This window comes from Durio zibethinus, unplaced genomic scaffold (genome assembly GCF_047325235.1).
Source record: "Durio zibethinus cultivar Kanyao isolate XHJ-2024 unplaced genomic scaffold, ASM4732523v1 HiC_scaffold_159, whole genome shotgun sequence".
NCBI lineage: Eukaryota > Viridiplantae > Streptophyta > Magnoliopsida > Malvales > Malvaceae > Durio > Durio zibethinus.
In genome coordinates, this window is record NW_028322782.1 from 1 (window position 1) to 16,613 (window position 16,613).

The following is a 16,613-nucleotide window of genomic DNA, read 5'->3' on the forward strand; positions in this document are numbered from 1 at the left end:
AAAATCTGTATATTGTGAAGAAGACTATTTGTCTTTACCCCTTCTTTTCTTTTTTCAATCTAAATGGGAGGGGTGTAATTATATCCCTATTGTCAGATTGAAATGTCACAGAATGGGTTTTGTTTTCTAAATTCAATTTGATTAGATACTAAACATAAGATAAGTAAGCGGAGAATAGAAAGGAAGGATAAATGAGGGGAACAAATAATTACAGGGAGTATTCTTCGTCTTCCTAGCCTTCGGCACAAGAAAAGGATGTGTAAAATTCCTTTTCTTGTGTCGAAATAATAACAATTCCGGATCCCATTCGTCAAAGATTTCTATTCTTAGTTTATATTTTTCCAGATTTTTCAGAACCCTTTATTTTTTTAGATTTACTTATAATAGATAATAGATTATAATAGATAATAGAATAAGTAATAAAGTAATCGAATAAGTAATAAGGATAATATAATAAGTATAAAATAAGTATAAATAAGTATAAAATAAGTATAAGTATAAATAAGTATAATATAATATAATAAGTAATGGACAACCAAAAAAAAGAGAAGGAATCCTTTTTTTTATAAATATAAAATAGAAGCAAGGCGATGAACTTATAAAAAAATTTCAAACTTTGATGAAATACTAAAATAAATAGAGTAAGGTTAGACTAGTCTAGAAAGGGTTTGCTTGATATCTGGTCGACAGAAAAAAAAAAGAAATATTAAAATTAAATATTAAAATATTAAAATTAAATATTAAAAAAAATTAAATATTAAAATTAAATATATATTGTGATTGTGTCATCCAGGAAAAGGAAATTGAGTGATTCCTTTTTTTCTTCTAACCTTGAAAGTATCGATAGATACTATCGAAGAACAGATGCTATGAATCAATTAATCGAGTTCATTTTTCAAAAACATCATCGGAAAAAGTGATCTATTTGTTGTCATTTATATTTATACGAACAAAATATTATGATCATTAAGAATTCAACGGGACCCCTCCTCGCGAATCAGACAAAGAAAGAGGAGGCGGGCCCCGTTGAGTTCTTACACTTTCATGCCTATAACTTAGTTCATCCCATTATTACATATTACAGGGACGAACCCAATCCAGAATATGAACCATAAAAGAAAATACCTATTAAACCGATCACAGGAATACCAGTTACCGTACCTATTATCCAAAGAGGAATCCTTCCAGTAGTATCGGCCATTTATCCCGCTTCCCTCCACATTTCATCAAGTGGTCATGCTAAAGACATAAACAGTCATAGATAATTATGAGATGCAATCCTTCCGAATGGGATAAGAGAATTCCTACTATTATTTAGTATTCTACTACTCTTTTTTTCTTAATTGAAGAAATAATTGGAAAATAAAACAGCAAGTACAAAAATGAGTAATAACCCCCAGTAGAGACTGGTACGATTCAATTCAACATTTTGTTCGTTCGGGTTTGATTGTGTCATAGCTCTATAATTAATTCGGATTAGGTTTATCGTTGGATGAACTGCATTGCTGATATTGACCCCAAAAAAGAAACGGTAGGTACAGCTAGTCCGTGAACAGCCAACCATCGCACTGTAAAAATTGGATAGGTTCGATCTATGGTCATTGGGTCCTCCTAAAAAGATCTACTAAATTCATCGAGTTGTTCCAAAGAATCAAAACGGCCGGTTATTAATGGAATTCCTTGTCGGCTCTCTGTAAAATACTCGTTTGGACGAGGGCTTCCAAACACATCATAAGCTAAACCTGTGCTGACGAATAACCAACCCGCAATGAATAGGGAAGGTATAGTAATACTATGAATGATCCAGTATCGAATACTGGTAATAATATCAGCAAAAGAACGTTCTCCTGTGCTTCCAGACATGCTGAGCTCCGCATATTCTTGTAGGGGATCGATTCCGTAAAAGATGAGATCAGTAAACGGAAATTCACTGAAATTCAATCTTTGTGAGATCGTCAATATTGTACCAAAGGTATTTTTAGAGTATACCGAATCAGTATAGCTATCCTTCTTCTGACACAGCAACGCAATTTCAAACAGTATATCGACATGAAGTGCTAGATAATTTCTTTCTTCTTCTTGCTTGTCGATGTATAACCACGTATCATGCGATAGAAAATTCCTCAAATTCCTGGAATATAATATAGGGGATTCTATTATTGGTTTGGGGCTAGAAACGGAAGATCAGGTAACCCGTGAATCCAACAAGTTTATAATAATTCATGAAGGAAATTATCATATTTCCGCAAGTCAATTAGATGCGAAATCTAAAAATTGACTTTTTTTCGTAATTGCATAAGAGGTTTTGTTTTTTGTTGTAAGCCCTCCTTTTTTTATTTTAAGGAATTGCTTAGTCGTCTAGTAACAAGTAAGAGTAGTCGATAGTATTAGATATAGATAAAAAAAAGAGCAAGGAATAAAAAAAAAATTCTACTAATCAATATTTGTGAGGCGGCCTTTCTTGTATTCTTGTATTAGATCCAAAGGTTTTTTCTTGACCTAACTACAAAGATGATGAATCTATTTCTTTTTCTTTTCTACTCTTGTCCTGCCGCTCTATTTTTGTGAATACCGTTTAGAATGATTGATGAATCAAAAAATTTCAATTGAACTTATTCTTTCAATTGGTATTTTTGCTTATCCCCGTCTCTTTTAAAAATTGAAACTTAGGTAAGTGCTTTATAAACATATGTATAAAAAGAACATATTTCATTTAGCTCCTTCATGCCTACTCTAACTAGTTATTTCGGTTTTTTACTAGCGGCTTTAACTATAACCTCAGCTCTATTTATTGGTCTGAGTAAGATACGACTTATTTGAAAATTAATTGAATGAACGAACAATTAATAAAAACAAAGTTTTCTGTCCTATTCCATATATTCTATAGTTCCTTACCGTGTTAATTATCAATTATTAGTTATTGATATTCATGGGCAATAGAGATTAATATTTAGGGATAGATATTACCTTTCTTTTTCTCCTTTCAAATAAATTGAAATGATTGAAGTTTTTCTATTTGGAATCGTCTTAGGTCTAATTCCTATTACTTTGGCTGGATTATTCGTAACCGCATATTTACAATACATACGTGGTGATCAGTTGGACCTTTGATTAATTAACATCTCTTTTTTTGACTGACCCCTTTAATTTTAATTTAATTAATTTAATTCAAGGAGGTCAAATTCGAATTGCTGTTCAATTTTTTTTTTTTTTTTTTTTTTTTCAGTTCGGTGTAATTTTCGACTTAACAAGAGCGGAATCACGCTCTGTAGGATTTGAACCTACGACATTGGGTTTTGGAGACCCACGTTCTACCGAACTGAACTAAGAGCGCTTTCTTATCATAATAAATAAGACTGTAAAAAAGAGGATTCTTTTATTTTATAACCCCAATACATCGTGCACACCTATACTATCATATATCATATATAATATGAGAAAATGATAGATTATGTATGCTTAATTTTAATCAATCTAAAACTAAAATGGCTCCCTCCTTACTGCTCAAAGGAGAAGTAATAGGTAGGGATGACAGGATTTGAACCCGTGACATTTTGTACCCAAAACAAACGCGCTACCAAGCTGCGCTACATCCCTTTCAATTGGCCTACGATGTTATTGTAGAGAATCCCTGTCTTGTTTTCCACACCCTTATTTCATCTATTGATATACAAAAATTATCTTTCCATTTCCTCTTTTTGGTCTCATATCATATAACAACCATATAATGAATAATAAATGAATCTTTTTGGCGGGAATTCTCAGGCAGAAAGGGACCTATTTTGCTGTTTTAAGAAAAGGAAAATCTTATCTATCGAATCATTGTACATTTAAATTTTAATTTTGAATTAGGAATTCCGGGTACAAATATACAAATACAAGTGGTCTTTAACCACACATACATGTGATTATATATGTATTACCATAATGTATGTAATACGATAAAGAAGGAGGATTTTAAATGCGAGATCTAAAAACATATCTTTCCGTAGCACCGGTACTAAGTACTCTCTGGTTCGGTTCTTTAGCGGGTTTATTGATAGAGATCAATCGTTTCTTCCCGGATGCGTTAACATTCCCTTTTTTTTAATTCTAGTTATTGTCGCGGGACGGGGTGAAAAAGATTAGATCGATATACAATCAAATATCTGTGACTAATCTCTCGCCCCCCCTTGACTTTAGTTGTTTTTAGAATTATAATTATATAAGAAATGAATTCTAATTATATAAGAAATAATTCTATTTAGTTTTTTTAGAATTCTAATTATATAAGAATTATATAAAATAAATAAGGAAGGTAGAACGAAAAAAGTGGATTGAACCTCAACAAAACTTGGGTTCAAGCTCCAATTAAATTACTAGTAGAGCGAAAAGAGAAATGTGGCTGGAACAACAGTATCCTACAAGATACTTAAAGAAAATACCGTACTGTGATTCTAAATCGAGTTAGAAATCATTGTATTACTTATTTACTATTAGTATAATACATATTGATTTACTATATTGATTGCAATTGATTGCAACGAAATCTTTCAGGATTTGGTTTTGAGTTAGCAACTTTTATTTATTTATTTTCATTCCTTTCTTCTTCACTTTTGATCGGAAAATAGAAGAGTTGGGTGAATTAAAAACTCAAAGGGGGTTCATGGCCAAGAGTAAAGATGTCCGAGTAACGATTATTTTGGAATGTACCAGTTGTGTTCGAAACGTCGTTAATAAGGAATCAACGGGCATTTCCAGGTATATTACTCAAAAAAATCGACACAATACGCCTAGTCGATTGGAATTGAAGAAATTCTGTTCCTATTGTTACAAACATACAATTCACGGGGAGATAAAGAAATAAATCGAATCAAGTACTCGTATGTCAACCCTTCCCGAGAATATGAGAAAATAGGACATTAGGTATTTAGGTAACATTAGGTATTTAGTATGAGAAAATAGGACATTAGGTATTCAGGTATAATAATATATATTATATAATATATTAAGTAATATTAAGTATATAATTAGTTAGATATAATATATAACTAATATATAACAAATATTTTATTTATATATTAGTCTATATTTGTATTTCCTTGTCTATTCCACGCTTTCTTTTTAAAGTGAAGTTTTTAGTTTTAAATTATTCGATATGCACGTTAATAAATTTTTAACCTTTTTAACCTGGTATATGATTGTATCAATATTCTTTTATTTTTTTTTATTCTATTTTTTATTTAGTTCTTATTTTTTTAATAATTTTTTTCTTTATTCTCGAGTCAATTATTTATTTTTTTAGTTTACCGTCTTCGAATGATTTTTAGTTTACAGTCTTCGAATGATTAGGAGTTGGATTTTCATTGATTAGGAATTAGATTTTTAATATCACTAACTATTTTTTTTTTTATTTTCTATTCGTGCATAATGATTATTTTAATATTGTTAATTTTAATATTGTTGTTAATTTTAATATTGTTAATATTGTATTATTTATTATATTGTATGATTTATTCATTACTATATTTTTTAGTTATTACTATATTTTGTATTTATTACTATATTTCATTATTTATTTCTTATTTTATTAATTATTTATTATTTTCGTGTCGGTTCTATATATATTTATAAATTATATTTATTTATTATTTATGTATTATCACAGTTATAGATATTTATTTAAATTATATTTATATATTAAATATATTAAAATATTAAATTATATTTATATTTTATATATTAAATATATTAAAATATGAAATTATATTTATATATATTTATAAATTATATTTATTTATTATTTATGTATTATCACAGTTATAGATATTTATTTAAATTATATTTATATATTAAATATATTAAAATATTAAATTATATTTATATTTTATATATTAAATATATTAAAATATGAAATTATATTTATATATTAAATATATTAAAATATGAAATTATATTTATATATTAAATATATTAAAATATGAAATTATATTTATATATTAAATATATTAAAATATGAAATTATATTTATATATTAAATATATTAAAATATGAAATTATATTTAAATAAATATCTATAAATAATATAATAATAAAATAAACTAATAAAATAAACAAATAAATAATAAATAAATAATTAAAATAAACTAATAAAATAAACAAATAAATAAGAAATAAATAATAAATAAATAATACAATAATAAAAAAAACAAAGCAAATCGTATTTATTCTATTAATTCTATAATTTGAATTTGATCCGATCAAAATAGGATTTTAGAAAAGGATAGGATAGGATTATTTTTAGAAATAAGGAATAAAGAAATGATGGATAAATACAAGCGATCTTTTCGTAGGCGTTTGCCCCCGATCCAATCGGGGGATCGAATTGATTATAGAAACATGAGTTTAATTAGTCGATTTATTAGTGAACAAGGAAAAATCTTATCTAGGCGAGTAAATAGATTGACTTTAAAACAACAACGATTAATTACTATTGCTATAAAACAAGCTCGTATTTTATCTTCGTTACCCTTTATTAATAATGAGAAACGATTTGAAAGAAGGGAGTCGACCGCTAGAACTAGAACCAGAAATGAGAAACGATTTGAAAGAAGAGAGTCGACCGCTAGAACTACTGCTCTTAGAACCAGAAATAAATAGGCTTACCCTTCAATTGACTCAAAATTATCAAACGTAGACTGATGCTTTATTCAAAAAATCTGATAATCAAAATTGTCGTGTCGTAAGAAAAAAGAAATAAATAAAAGAATCGAATCGGGTTGGGGAAGAAAAATAAATTTTTTTTTTTTTTATTGAGCGTCTTCGCTCATCTTGTTTTCTTGTTTTGATGACCTTATCAGAATTTTTTTATCATATTAATTTCTACTCTACCTCCCTCGAGTTCATTCTCGAGGGAACCCCATTTCATTTAAAGCATTTCGGTGGATTCCTTCCGATCTCCTTATTTTATAATCTCGTTGGAAATCATATAAAGACAATTCCTATTTGAGATAGCTATTTGTGCAAGTATTTTACGATTAAGAAGCAACTGTTTCTTGTACCGATTTTTTATTAATCTACTATAATTATAGGATACCCCCATTCCTCGAATTCCTGCATTTATTCGAGTGATCCACAAACGACGAAAATATCTTTTTTTCCTATCTCTATCCCGATCAGCCGAAACCAAAGCTCTTACTCTTTGTCTCCGAGCTATATATCCCTCTTTCATTCTGGTCATTGAATAAAAGAAATTTTGATGAATAACTAATTCTTTCTTTCAGTTATTCTTTTCTAGTCTATTAATAACAAAACGGATTCTTCCAATGTATAAAATAAAAATTCCAATGGCTTTTGCTACTATAACCGTCCCGCCCACGATTTTTCCTTTTTTCTAGGCATTTCATTTCGCCTTGAAATAAGAAATTGTATTGATACTAGGTATCAAAAAAAGCATATTAACTAAAATAAAGGAGTAAATAGAAATGGATAAATAAATAGTGGGTTCCATCGTTTCTATGGTTACTTCTTAAACGGTGAGGTCCCCTCTATACACCGGAGCTCATTCCTTCATTTAACATTTAATTGGTAACTTGTACAGTTCACACTCTTCGGCTCTACTCATAAATTTTTCAGTAATAGATCTTTCACAACGAGATCTATCTTATACAGTAACGGTATGTAATTAGGAGGATTAATTGGGTAGCTGACCCTGTTAGTCCGTTCTTTGCAAGAGTCGAAGCATAATCTTTTTGCTTTTTAAATAGGATTTTCCCCGCTTAATGGATAAGCATTTGCTACCAATGGGGAATTTTTAAAAAATTCCAAGATTGGATTTGCGCCAATGGAAACCATAAATTTCATACACAATAGAAGGATATGGTAGATCTATCTTTTTTAGATAGTGAACGGAAGAACCCCATTCTATTCACTGGTACTGATCGTTGATACTGAAAAATTGTTTCCTTTTTCTCAGCCCATGATCTGAACAAGTCGCACATACACCCTAGTACATCTTCCTCGGCGCTGAGGACATCCCCGAAGAGCAGGGGCTTTCGTGACATTTCTAATTGGCTGTCTTGCATTTCTAATAAGTTGTTTAATAGTTGGCATGCTGAATCATATACAATCATATACATAATAGACTGGTTTAGATCGATCCTAACCAGATGATTATGAATTACTTCTTTTTCTCTTTAATAGATTAATAAAATATTAATCTATTAAAGAGAAAAAGAAGGAAAGGAATAAGAGGGATTAAATCAATCTAAATCAAAATTAAATGGTGTTCCATTGTCGTCAAATGGTGGTCTTCCATTGCCATTGTCGTCAAATGGTGGTCTTCCATTGCCATTGTCGTCAAATGGTGGTCTTCCATTGCCATTGTCGTCAAATGGTGGTCTTCCATTGCCATTGTCGTCAAATGGTGGTCTTCCATTGCCATTGTCGTCAAATGGTGGTCTTCCATTGCCATTGTCGTCAAATGGTGGTCTTCCATTGCCATTGTCGTCAAATGGTGGTCTTCCATTGCCATTGTCGTCAAATGGTGGTCTTCCATTGCCATTGTCGTTAACTAGTCTCCATTTTTTATTCACTATAGGTTTGTTATTCACTATAGGTTTGTTATTCACTATAGGTTTGTTATTCACTATAGGTTTTTCATTCACTATAGGTTTTTCATTCACTATAGGTTTTTCATTCACTATAGGTTTTTCATTCACTATAGGTTTGTTATTCACTATAGGTTTTTCATTCACTATAGGTTTTTCATTCACTATAGGTTTTTCATTCACTATAGGTTTTTCATTCACTATAGGTCTCGATTCTGTACGCACTATATGATCCACAATTCCATGATCTTTGGCTTCTTTTGCTGACATAAAATTATCTCTTTCCATGTCTTTGTTTATAACCCATCGGGGCTGGCCCGTTCTTTGTACATAAGCCTCTATGATGTCTTCTTGCATTTTCATTACTTCGTCTGTTTCCATGACCCAGTCTTTGAAGCCATCATCCTTAAGCATACTAATAGGTTGATGGATCATTACCCTGATGATATAACATACTTCTAACTCACATAATGAGGCGAGAAGAATAGCTATAGAATTGAACAACCGTACAGGCATTTTTTGCGCATTGCATACGGCTTTACAATTGCATACGGCTTTACAATGGAATTCTCTTTTTTCTTTCATCGAAAAAAAGAGAAAATATAGAGTCTATTAGACCCAGATTAATAAATAATCCAATTACCATCCTTCTTTTTCTTTTTTTTTCGGAAAAGTTTAAAAATACTATGATGGCTCCGTTGCTTTATATATTTATTTCGTCTGTGATTCAGCAATCCCAAAGTTTCTTTTTTTTTTTGAAAAAAAAAAAAGAAAGAAAAAAAATAGTCTTTTTTTTTTTCGTACTCTTTCATAACATAAATATTGTTAATAGCCTCTGGTAGGAAAAGAAAAAAAGTTTGTGACGCCTGAGATGGGCCCACGATAGCTAAGATCAAATTGGAAATGCCCCTTCTCTCATACTACTCTTTCGATACATAATCTAATATTTTTTTTTGAAAAAAAAAAAAAGAAATAAAAAAAAAATTTCATATCGAATTCAAAGTGCCATGCTATTATTACTTACTAATTCATATTTCATATGGCGAAGGCATAGTCTTCTTTTTTCTTTCCATCAATAATAAAAAAAAAAAACTCATTGGCGCCGAGCGTGAGGGAATGCTCTGCGTTTGGTAATTTCTCCTCCGACCAAGAGAAAAGCTGCGATTGAAGCGGTCAATCCCATGGCTAGTGTATGCACATCTGGTTCCACTGCTTGCATAGTATCAAAAAGAGATAATCCAGATACTATCCCTCCGCCAGGAGAGTTTATAAAAAAAAACAGGTCTCGGCTATTACTCTCTATACTGAGATAGATCATAATACCCGCAAGTTGATTCGAGGTCTGGATATCAAGCTCTTTGCCCAAAAAAAGCAATCTTTCTCGATAAATTCGGTTGATTAGGATAAAATTGTATCCCTTAGTAGCCGTACAGGCACCTTTTGATGCATACGGTTCAACAAAAATTGCGAAAAAAAATCAATGTGTAGATTCCAGCCATCCTTTGTTTTTTCTAGTCGGACCTTTCTAACTTCTAATTTCTAATGAAGGGGCTTTTTCTTACATTTTTTAAATAAAATGAAATTTAAAATTAAATTAAAGAAAGATGAGTTTTGGCCCGTTTTCCTATAATATAGAAAAAATTCGCTAAACTTATTGCACAAACTTTTCATTGATCCATTTTTTTTTCATTGCGATTCAATCCAAATCACGATGTCATTTTCTTGTTCCTGAATGGGGTTCGTCAATTTTTTATTCAATTTTTTTAGGTTTATGCTCTACTCCGAGTAAAGATCTGCCCGATTTTTATTTGCACATATAGGACAAATGACCCAATACCACGTCTTTTTGCTATGATTTCATTTCCTTTTTTTATTTTAATTTAATTCCTTTTTCTTTCATGTTTTTCGCCAAATATTCAACGTATTTCCCATATTATTCGATTGATTAACAGTTTGAAATCGCTCTTATTTATAATTAAAAAAAAAAAGAAAAATTATGATTATGATATAGGTGGTAATCATAAATATATTACCAATTGGGTTTTTTCTAAACGGAGCCTGGATACTTCATTTTATCAGTCCAACCAAGCCAACCATAAATCATTCTAATTGAAAATATTAATCTGGATACACCCCCATGAAATGGATCTCTAATTGCACTTCATTACACTTCCCGCTACAAATTTTTGATAATTCAATCAATCTTTTTGGGGCGAAACAGGGGATATCTCGATCGGGCGAGAGAACGGGGGAATCCCATATGACCCAATATATTTGACAAGTCGCACTATATGTCAACCCAGCTTGCATCGTTATCTCCCGGAACTTGAAAAGGAACTTTTGGAATACCAACAGGCATAAAGTAAAAAGAATGTAAAATTATATTTCGCTTTGATTGTGGAAGCGTAATACGTAATGTAATACGTAATAATGGTCTTATCTTAATAATATGTAATATTATATTTCACTTTGATTGTGGAAGCGTAATACGTAATGTAATACGTAATAATGGTCTTATCTTAATAATATGTAATATTATAATATGTAATATTATATTTCACTTTGATTGTGGAAGCGTAATACGTAATGTAATACGTAATAATGGTCTTATCTTAATAATATGTAATATTATAATATGTAATATTATATTTCACTTTGATTGTGGAAGCGTAATACGTAATGTAATACGTAATAATGGTCTTATCTTAATAATATGTAATAATGGTCTTAATAATATGGGCCTTTATCATATTTTATACATAGATAGACTAAGGCCATAAAATAAAGAAAGGCGGAATGAATGAAAGAGAATTCTTACGAATAGGTCCTTTGAATGATGAACAAATAGGGATGCATTCATTCATAAAAAATAGGATCAACCCCCATTGCGTATTGATACTTATCGAGTATAGAATAGATCTGCTTCTCTTTTTTCTTCTGAGCCGAATTCTTCCCTTATTACTAATGGAATAGAACAAACATTAATCCTTTCTCCGAAAGAATCCACCGAAAAGGGGAGGTATTCCAATGCAATAAAGTTACATAGTGTCTATTTTTCGTTGATTTGATAAAGGGGTATTTCCATGGGTTTGCCTTGGTATCGTGTTCATACTGTCGTATTGAATGATCCCGGTCGCTTGCTTTCTGTTCATATAATGCATACAGCTCTGGTTGCTGGTTGGGCCGGTTCAATGGCTCTATATGAATTAGCTGTTTTTGATCCCTCCGATCCCGTTCTTGATCCAATGTGGAGACAAGGTATGTTCGTTATACCCTTCATGACTCGTTTAGGAATAACCAATTCATGGGGCGGTTGGAGTATTACGGGGCGGACTATAACAAATCCGGGTATTTGGAGTTACGAAGGTGTGGCCGGAGCACATATTGTGTTTTCTGGCTTGTGCTTCTTGGCAGCTATCTGGCATTGGGTATATTGGGATCTAGAAATTTTTTGTGATGAGCGCACAGGAAAACCCTCTTTGGATTTGCCCAAGATTTTTGGAATTCATTTATTTCTCTCAGGAGTGGCTTGCTTTGGCTTTGGCGCATTTCATGTAACAGGATTGTATGGTCCTGGAATATGGGTGTCCGACCCTTATGGACTAACCGGAAAGGTACAACCTGTAAATCCAGCGTGGGGCGTGGAAGGTTTTGATCCTTTTGTTCCGGGAGGAATAGCCTCTCATCATATTGCAGCAGGGACATTGGGCATATTAGCGGGCTTATTCCATCTTAGTGTCCGTCCGCCCCAACGTTTATACAAAGGATTACGTATGGGAAATATTGAAACCGTCCTTTCCAGTAGTATAGCTGCTGTCTTTTTTGCAGCTTTTGTTGTTACTGGAACTATGTGGTATGGTTCAGCAACTACCCCCATCGAATTATTTGGTCCTACTCGTTATCAATGGGATCAAGGATACTTCCAGCAAGAAATATATCGAAGGGTTAGTGCTGGGTTAGCCGAAAATCAAAGTTTATCAGAAGCTTGGTCTAAAATTCCTGAAAAATTAGCTTTTTATGATTACATTGGCAATAATCCGGCAAAAGGAGGATTATTCAGAGCGGGTTCAATGGACAACGGGGATGGAATAGCCGTTGGGTGGTTAGGACACCCTATCTTTAGAGATAAAGAAGGGCGTGAACTTTTTGTACGTCGTATGCCTACTTTTTTTGAAACATTTCCGGTTGTTTTGGTAGACGGAGACGGAATTGTTAGAGCGGATGTTCCTTTTAGAAGGGCAGAATCGAAGTATAGTGTCGAACAAGTAGGTGTAACTGTTGAGTTCTATGGTGGCGAACTCAATGGAGTGAGTTATAGTGATCCTGCTACTGTGAAAAAATATGCTAGACGTGCTCAATTGGGTGAAATTTTTGAATTAGATCGTGCTACTTTGAAATCCGATGGTGTTTTTCGTAGCAGTCCAAGGGGTTGGTTTACTTTTGGGCATGCTTCGTTTGCTTTGCTTTTCTTCTTCGGACACATTTGGCATGGTGCTAGAACCCTGTTCAGAGATGTTTTTGCCGGTATTGATCCAGATTTGGATGCTCAAGTGGAATTTGGAGCATTCCAAAAACTTGGAGATCCAACTACAAGAAGACAAGTAGTCTGATGCAAGATTGCTTTGTTATTTTTCGCTTCTATTTTCTGTTTGTGATTTGACATAGGCTGCTGTAAAAATCTTGATTAAAATCGCTGCCTTTTCTTTGATTCTTGTTCTTTCGTTATTTTATTCGGGAGATGATTCTAAATAAATAGGTACGGAAGCTATAATTGTAAACCACGATCGAATTTATGGAAGCATTGGTTTATACATTCCTCTTAGTATCTACTCTAGGGATAATTTTTTTCGCTATCTTTTTTCGAGAACCGCCTAAAGTTCCAACTAAAAAAATGAAATGATTTTTCATTATCTCAATTGAAGTAATGAGCCTCCCAATATTATATTGGGAGGCTCATTACTTCAATTAGTCCCCGTGTTCCTCGAATGGATCCCTTAATTGTTGAGAGGGTTGCCCAAAGGCAGTATATAAGGCGTACCCAGTAAAACTTACAAGTAAACCAGATATAGAGATGGCGACTAAAGTTGCTGTTTCCATTATTATATAATTATATAAATAATATATATAAATATAAATATAAATAATATAAATATAAATATAATTTCAAGATCACAATGGATCTATGATAAGATCGTTTATTTACAGCGGAATGATATACAAAGTCAACAGATCTCACTGAATACAAAATAAGATTTATGGCTACACAAACCGTTGAGGGTAGTTCTAGATCTGGTCCAAGACGAACTGTTGTAGGGGATTTTTTGAAACCATTGAATTCGGAATATGGTAAAGTAGCTCCTGGATGGGGAACGACTCCTTTGATGGGTGTCGCAATGGCTTTATTTTCGATATTCTTATCTATTATTTTGGAGATTTATAATTCTTCCGTTTTACTGGATGGAATTTCGCTGAATTAGATTCACAAGAACCACGAAGCCTCGCTTTTCAATACAAAAAGTGAAACTTTTAGTTCTCGGATTTTTTTTAGCCCATTCTATTTTGGTAGTTCGACCGCGAAATTTTTTTTGTTTCTGTATTTCCGGAATATGAGTGTGTGACTTGTTATAATTGATCCTATTGATAGTACAGAAAATGGGTCTGTCCTCTTGATCGAGATAGTTTTATCCCGTCGGATAGCCATTCTAGTATCTGGAGCACGGAATATATGAAATGGATCACGAAGTATTCGAACTATGATTCATACTTAATATTCAAACCTCGCGGCCGGACTCAAAAAAAAAAAAAATTTTCAAAGAAAGAGGTTTTTTATTTATAAATCGAGAAATTTTTTCTTCTTTCAAACTCTCATTTAGTTTATGCTTATTTTGATCAAAGGACAAACCTTTCTTTTCTTTGTATTTTTATTTATTATATCTATTCTATTCATTGAATAAGTGATGATCCAATAATTCTTACTCAAAGAATCTTTGGACTTAGTTTGAAGGTTTTATTGAATCATCGCGGTTCTGGTATGAATCTGAAGTTTCAATTGATTCATAGGGTCTTAACAAGAGAATTCCTATTAAAAATAAAGAAAACAAGAATAAAGCCACATTCCATATAAATAACAAATCAAAGCAAAGAAAAAGAAAAGAAATAAGTAGGTAAATAGAAGATTCAAGAGGCCTGATCAACATAAAGACGAATGCGCCGACTTGATTTTTTGGCATTATAATTACAACTACAAAAAAGAGCTTTCGGATTTTTACTCTTTTGTGTCTTCAGATAAAATTGAATGAAAAGATTAAGAAGTTTCAAACTTTCTATTCCATATCCGTTTCAGCTATTATTTGGGTGTTTTTGTTTGAGCTGTACGAGATGAAATTCTCATATACGGTTCTCAGGGGGGGAGTCCTCTTGGTTTACCTATCTCAATAAAGTCTATGATTGGTTCGAAGAACGCCTCGAGATTCAGGCGATTGCAGATGATATAACTAGTAAATATGTTCCTCCTCATGTTAACATATTTTATTGTCTAGGAGGAATTACGCTTACTTGTTTTTTGGTACAAGTAGCTACAGGATTTGCTATGACTTTTTACTATCGTCCAACCGTTACTGAGGCTTTTACTTCTGTTCAATACATAATGACTGAAGCTAACTTTGGTTGGTTAATCCGATCAGTTCATCGATGGTCGGCAAGTATGATGGTCTTAATGATGATCCTGCACGTATTTCGTGTCTATCTCACTGGTGGTTTTAAAAAACCTCGCGAATTGACTTGGGTTACAGGCGTGGTTCTGGCTGTGTTGACTGCATCTTTTGGTGTAACAGGTTATTCCTTACCTTGGGACCAAATTGGTTATTGGGCAGTCAAAATCGTAACAGGCGTTCCGGAAGCTATTCCGGTAATAGGATCGCCTTTGGTAGAGTTATTGCGTGGAAGTGCTAGTGTGGGACAATCCACTTTGACCCGTTTTTATAGTTTACACACTTTTGTATTACCCCTTCTTACTGCTGTATTTATGTTAATGCATTTCCTAATGATACGTAAGCAAGGCATTTCTGGTCCTTTATAGAGAATATAGACCATAGCTATATTGTAACCAATCATTTATCTTATTACTTGCCAATCATTTATCTTATTACTTGGGGGAGGAACAATAGTATTTCATTGCTACAAATATGGATTGTTGAAAAAAAAAAAAAAATAAGACATGTATTTGGATATTTCCTTTCAACTCCACAATATTCTATTATTTATTTGATATGACATGAATAGTTGAAGGGAATTCCCCGAAGAGAAAATGGATTATGGGAGTGTGTGACTTGAACTATTGATTGGGCCATGCAGAAATATGCCTTTATCTGCTACATTGGAATTCACAACCAAATGTGTCTTTGTTCCAACCACCGTGTAAGCCCCATACAAAGGATAGGCTGGTTCGCTTGAAGAGAATCTTTTCTATGATCAGACCTGACGATGTCGTGTATGAACAGGGCTCCGTAAGATCCAGTAGAATAAGTGATTTGGCATAATGCAAATTAGATTTTATTTATTTATTTTTATTTTTTTTTTACTTTCTTATCTTAATAGTATGAAAATACATTCATTTCTTCTGCATCGACCCGATTTATTATTATTATACTATCGGAGTGAAACAAGGGATCTAAAGAAGAGCAAAGGCTAGACTATATTAGTAACAAGTAAATCCTTTGTATGTAAAAAATCTCGATATATTTTTGGGATAAAGGTGAATCGCAAGGCCTAAGACGACCCAGAAAGCACTTGATCACGATCAACTTTGTACGCCTACTTGGGTATTGAGCATTTACCTGTAAAAATGGCATTCCTTGGAATGTATAGTTGCAACTTCGTAAAATGGAATCAGGTAACTTTTTTCTTACATATGAAATCATTCATATATGTGTGGATAACATATAGATTCATTTTATATGTATCCGTTTGTATCCATTTGATTCGATTGATTTTTGCTTGAGCCGGATGATGAAAAATTATCATGTC

At 32.2% G+C, this 16,613-nt stretch overlaps 1 protein-coding gene and 2 non-coding genes across 3 annotated transcripts; 1 reads left to right on the forward strand and 2 right to left on the reverse strand.

The window, feature by feature from the left end:
- Positions 1–3,260: 3,260 nt before the first annotated feature.
- Positions 3,261–3,334, reverse strand: TRNAW-CCA (transfer RNA tryptophan (anticodon CCA)). The gene has a single exon. It is a non-coding gene; the product is annotated as a tRNA-Trp (tRNA).
- Positions 3,335–3,523: 189 nt separating this feature from the next.
- Positions 3,524–3,597, reverse strand: TRNAP-UGG (transfer RNA proline (anticodon UGG)). The gene has a single exon. It is a non-coding gene; the product is annotated as a tRNA-Pro (tRNA).
- A 10,201-nt stretch (positions 3,598–13,798) lies between these two features.
- LOC149509515 (cytochrome b6) lies at positions 13,799–15,909 on the forward strand. The gene is made up of 2 exons (XM_089757710.1): positions 13,799–14,200; positions 15,025–15,909. The coding sequence occupies exons 1-2, from the start codon at positions 14,195–14,197 to the stop codon at positions 15,664–15,666; spliced, it is 648 nt and encodes a 215-aa protein (XP_089613836.1). The 5' UTR covers positions 13,799–14,194; the 3' UTR covers positions 15,667–15,909.
- Positions 15,910–16,613: the final 704 nt, after the last annotated feature.